General features: G+C 48.3%; 1 protein-coding gene across 19 annotated transcripts in view; it reads right to left on the bottom strand.

The window, feature by feature from the left end:
- Positions 1-5709, bottom strand: part of SLO2 (slowpoke 2) — a 585082-nt gene that overhangs the window by 484850 nt on the left and 94523 nt on the right. For all 19 annotated transcript variants that reach the window (XM_070134672.1, XM_070134684.1, XM_070134679.1 and 16 more), the window contains exon 2: positions 130-935. In XM_070134672.1, coding sequence (XP_069990773.1) covers positions 130-779 — 650 coding nt within the window. In that variant the 5' untranslated portion in view covers positions 780-935. The remainder of the gene's footprint in view (positions 1-129; positions 936-5709) is intronic.

Raw genomic sequence — 5709 nt, 5'->3', positions numbered from 1 at the left:
GGCGTTGCTCTGTAGAAAGGGAAAATGAGAAAGAGTCCAATGAGCTTCAACTCGACGTCTGCGGCGCGAGGACCCTTAGCCCTTTGCGTCCGACAGAAGGAGGAAAAGCAAGACAAACGCTGCATCTACCTTTGGGTGTCGTCGCTGTAGCCGTGGTTCCGAATCAGGTGTCGGAGTCGGGTTCGGGTCGAGTCCTCGCCCTCGAACACCTCCGACTTGGCTCGCTGCACGAAGTCGTTGATCTTGCTGAGCGTGACCGAGGGCCGCATCGAGTCCAGGGACCTCCGCGCCAGGGCCTTGTAGCCTCGAGGGGCGTCCAGCGTGTCGAACCCTCCTCCTCCTCCCCCTCCTCTGGCGTTGGTCGTGGCGTACGTCGTGAGGTCGTCCCGGAGGTTCGAGTCCGAGCCCAGGGAGTTCTCCGACTCGACGATGCAGGGGATGTCGTCGCAGGGCTGGAAGTGGCCGGTGGAGGCGCCGTTGACGAACTCCGGCGGGTCGGGGTGGTCCCACAGCGGGATGTCGTCCTGGCAGTAGCCCGGCAGGAGCACCGCCCGACGGGGATCGACCAAGGGCTGCGTCTCGGCGGAGCCATGGTGCCTCGGCGTCTGGGCGTTGCGGCAGAGGGGCTCCCTCTCCCTGAGCCAAGGCGTCGCACCGTCTGGGCCGCCCCGCTGGGCTACCGCCGGGCCCTCGATGTAGTCCACCTCCTCCGCCGACTCATAGTTCTCGTCCAGCCTCCACGACAGCTTGTGACACGGATGCTGAAACTCCCGCGGCATCGTCCCGCACGGAGCGCCTCCTCCTCATCCACGGCACGCAGGGGCAGGCGTGGGCGCGGCCGGATCACATGGTCGCGGCGGCGGGCGGCTTGGCCAAGGGGCTCCCTCTGCGCGAGGCCCAGGGCGTCCAGGGGTCCCGGGCCAGACTACAGCATTCTGGAACGAAACGAGAATGGCTGAAGTTGCAGGAAATTTACATATCATTTTCATCCCCGCGCGGCAGGAGATGAAACTCACAGAAGAACCTACAAAGTTCTCGGCAAACCTATTATAGACTTCAGAAACTCCTAAAGGTTTGGATTACAACAAATCCTTTTCATATGGGACGCCCCCTTCCCCCTCCCCCTCCCCCCTCCCCCTCCCCCTTCCCCCTCCCCAGCACACCACAAAAAAAGAAAAAGAAATAGAAAAAGGAATACACACAATGCTTCAAATAACAGGATTTTCGTTCCTTTCTTTTCTCAGAGGTAACAGGTTGGTTAATTACGAAGGATCGTGGCGGTGTGTCGAAGTGGCTTTGTGAACGTGCTAATATGTTTATGAAATTATTACTCGGTCTGCCTCCCCTCCTTCCTTCATTCGGTTTATGCATATCTAATTATTTCTAATCCCTCCTTTGGTTGCCTTTCTAATCTCCTTCTTTCTCTCTATTTGTCTATCTGTCTTGCTCTCTCTTTCTCTTTCTCTCTCTCTTTCTTTCTTTCTCTCACTCTCTCTCTCTATCTCGCTCTCTCTATCTATCTATCTGTCTGTCTCTCTCTCTCTCTCTCTCTCTCTCTCTCTCTCTCTCTCTCTCTCTCTCTCTCTCTCTCTCTCTCTCTCTCTCTCTCTCTCTCTCTCTTATTTTCTCTTACTCCGTATGATTTTTTTTCTCTCTCTCCTTTCCCTTCTCTAAATGTGGTGTGCGTGTTTGTGGTATCATTATCCACGTAATGATGTCGCTTAATGAAGAAATGAAATAATTACAGGTGTATTTTCTTCTTTCTCTGTACCACTCTCCATTCCATTCCATCCTTACTTCGTTCTTCTTTATCAGTATATATTTCTCTTTCTTACTCTCTATCTATCTATCCGTCTATCTATTTATTTTTATCTATCTATCTACCGTTGTATCTACCTGTCTATCTTTCATTTTCTCTCATATCCCGTCTTTCTTTCCTCCTCTCTCTCTTATCTTTCTTTCTCTCTCTCTCTTCTCTCTCTTATCTTTTTTTTCTCTCTCTCTCTTCTCTCTCTTATCTTTCTTCCTCTCTCTCTCTTCTCTCTCTATCATTTCTCTCCTCTCTCTCTCCCTTCTCTCTCTCTCTCTCTCTCTCTCTCTCTCTCTCTCTCTCTCTATCTCTATCCTTCCCTCTCTCTGTCTCCTTCCCTCCTCTCTGTCTCCTTCCCTCTCTCTCTCTCCTTCCCTCCCCTTTCTCTCTCCTTCCCTTCTCTCTCTCTCTCCTTCCCCCTCTCTCTCTCCCTTCCACCCTCCCTCTCTTCCTCTCCTTCCCTCCCTCCCTCTCTCCTTCCCTCCCTCTCTTCCTCTCCTTCCCTCTCTCCTCCCTCTCTCCTCCCTCCCCCCCTCTCTCTCCTTCCCCCTCTCTCTTCTCTCTCTCCTTCCCCCGTCTCTCTCCTTTCCCCCCTCTCTCTCTCTGCCTTCCACCTCTCTCTCTCTCTCCTTCCCCATCTCTTTCTCTCTCTCCTTCCCCCTCTTCTCTCTCTTCTCCTGTCTCTCTCTCTCTTCCCTCTCTCTCTCCTTTGCCCCTCTCTCTCCTTCCCCTGTCTCTTTCTCCTCCTCCCTCCTCTCTCTCTCTCTCCTTCCCCCTCTCTCTCTCCTCCCACCCCTCTCTCTCTCCTTCCACCCTTTCTTTCTCTCCCTTGCCCCCTCTCTCTCCTCCCCCCCTCTCTCTCTCCTCCCACCCCCTCTCTCTCTCCTCTTCCCCCTTTCTTTCTCTCTCCTCTTCCCCCCCTCTCTCTCCCTTCCCTCTCTCTCTCTCTCCCTTCCCTCTCTCTCTCTCTCCTCCCCCTCTCTCTCTCTCTCTCCTTCCCCCTCTCTCTTTCTCCTTTCCCCTCTCTCTCTCCTTCACCCTCTCTCTCTCTCCTCTGCCTTCCCCCTCTCTCTCTCTCTCCTTCCCCCCATGCTCCTTTTCTCTCTCCCCTCTCCCCCCTCTCTCTCTCTTCTCCCCTGCGTCTCTCTCTCTTTCCCTCTCTCTCTCTCTCTTTCCCCTCTCTCTCCTTTGCCCCTCTCTCTCTCCTTCCCCGTCTCTCTCCTCCTCCTCCTCCCTCTCTCTCTCTCTCCTTCTTCCCCTCTCTCTCTCCTCCGACCCCTCTCTCTCTCCTTCCTTCCCCCTTTCTTTTCTCTCTCCTTGCCCCCTCTCTCTCCTCCCCCCCTCTCTCTCTCCTCCCACCCTCTCTCTCTCCTTCCCCCTTTCTTTCTCTCCCTTGCCCCTCCCTCCCCTCTCTCTCTCCTTCCACTCCTCTCTCTCTCCTTCCCTCCCCTCTCTCTCTCTTCTCTCCTCCTCCTTCTCTCTCTCCTTCCCCTCTCTCTCTCCTCTCTTCCCTCCTCCTCCTCCTCCCTCTCTCTCCTTCCCTCTCTCTCTCTCTCTTCTCCTCCTCCCTCTCTCTCCTTCCCCCTCTCTCTCTCCTTGTTCCTCCTCTCCCTCTCTCTCGCTTCCCCTCTCTCTCTCTCTCTCCACTCCCACGCCCCCTCTCTCTCTCTCTCTCTCCTTCCCCTCTCTTTCTCTCTCTTCCCCCTCTCTCTCTCCTTCTCCCTCTCTCTCTCCTCTTCCCCTCTCTCTCTCTCACTTCTCCTCTCCTCCTCCATCTCTCTCGCTTCCCCCTCTCTCTTTCTCTCCTTGCCCCTCTCTCTCTCTCCCCCCCCTCTCTCTCTCCTTCCTTCCCCCTCTCTTTCTCTCCTTCCCCCTTTCTCTTTCTCTTTCCTCCTCTCTCTCTTCTTCCCCCTCTCTCTCTCCTTCCCCCTCTCTCTCTTCTCCTCCTCCTCCTCCCCCTCCTCCCTCCCCGGTCCCTCATCTCTCTCACCCTCTCTAAAACTCCCACTCCCACTCCCACTCCCTCTCGCTCTAACACCCTCTCGAGGTATTTACACACCTCTTCTCCCTCTGTTTGTCTAAACGTGTTTGTACAGCCTGAGTCAATTCAGATTAACGAAAGCGGAATTATTTTTGGTTTCATAATAGAGCTTATCATTCGAAAAGTTCTTCAAGGGTTGAGCAAACCTTATGCGATAAAGAAAGTCTGGTTTTGCAGAGGTTTTGCAACGTAAATGAAGTTCATTTGAGAAGTTAAAATGATAGATAATGATAGATACTTTATGTCACGGTAACACTGATTTGAAGTAAATATTAATATGCTTAAGGTAGGGTTGATATTATCTTTAGTACATAATTGTCATTATAATAATTATTATCATTATTACTATCATCATCATCTTTATTATTATCATCATCTTTATCATTATCATCATCATATTATGATCCTATTATTCTCATCATCATATTATGATCCTATTATTATTATTATCATTGTTATTACGATCATTATTAACATTGTCATCATCATTTTCATAATCATTATTATTTTGATTATCATTGTCTTTATCATTATTATCCTTACTAGCGTTGTTATGTTTGCTTTGCTTTGTTTCATTGCTGGTGTTATCATCAATATTAATAATATTGTTATCACTATCATTGATACTATTTTTCATTATTATTGTGAAGCTATTATCTTTGTTGTCATTATCATCATTATTATCATTATTATTATCATTATTATCATTATTATCATTATCATCATCATTATCATTATGATTATCATTACCATTATCATCATTATCATTATCAATATCATCATCATCATTATGATTATCATTATCATTATCATCATCATCATCATCATCATCTTCATCGTCATCTTCACCATCGTCATCATTACCATTGTCATTATTGTAATAATTTTTATTATCATTATCATTACTATCATTGTTGCAACACCATCATCATTATCATTATCACAGAGGTTATAATCCCTACAGACAATATCATTAATTTACTGATTGCATTATCTCCTTTTTCTCAAGAAATATCCCGTTTTGTCTTACAACTCCCAAGGAAGATCATAAAGAGTCGCCTGCAAGAAACTGCCTTGTTCAGATTTCCCTCGGGGCCAGTTGCAGACTGACATCTCGCAACTTCTCTTTCTCTTTCTTTCAAAAAAAGTGAAAATGAAAACTATTGCTCGAAAAATGGCAGAGTGCAAGTAATGAGAGGTTTTGTAGTATTCTCTTGGTGGACTTTGTGAGCGTGAATGTGAAGTGTCGTTTGCTTGTTGGGTGGTTTTGGATAATTGGTTGTTTGATGTGTTTGTGGTATGTATTAAGGAATCTCTTTCTCTTTGTCTTTCTCTCTTCCTCTTCCTCTTCCTCTTCCTCTTCCTCTTCCTCTTCCTCTTCCTCTTTCTCTTTCTCTTTCTCTTCCTCTTTCTCTTCCTCTTTCTCTCTCTCTCCTCTCTCTCCTTTCTCTCTCTCTCTCTCTCTCTCTGTCTCTCTCTCTCTCTCTCTCTCTCTCTCTCTCTCTCTCTCTCCCTCTCCCTCTCTCTCTCTCTCTCTCCCTCTCCCTCTCCCTCTCTCTCCCTCTCCCTCTTTCCCTCTCCCTGTCTCCCTCTCCCTCTCCCTCTCCCTCTCCCTCTCTCTCTCTCTCTCTCTCTCAGTTCATTGTCAGGGAGTTCATACAGATTCCCACATATGTTTGTGAAGTTACGGACAAACCAATTCAAATATACCAATTAGTACAGTACATGCAACAATACTCTCTTTCAAAACTTTTTATTCGTAAACAGCGATGCACAGTAATGCCATATGTACTCGGTCAACAAATGCAATGACACAATATTTCGAGGCTGTTAACTAACATGATATTATACTGTTTTC

This window comes from Penaeus vannamei, chromosome 20 (genome assembly GCF_042767895.1).
Source record: "Penaeus vannamei isolate JL-2024 chromosome 20, ASM4276789v1, whole genome shotgun sequence".
NCBI lineage: Eukaryota > Metazoa > Arthropoda > Malacostraca > Decapoda > Penaeidae > Penaeus > Penaeus vannamei.
This window is presented reverse-complemented; position numbering and strand designations above follow the sequence as displayed.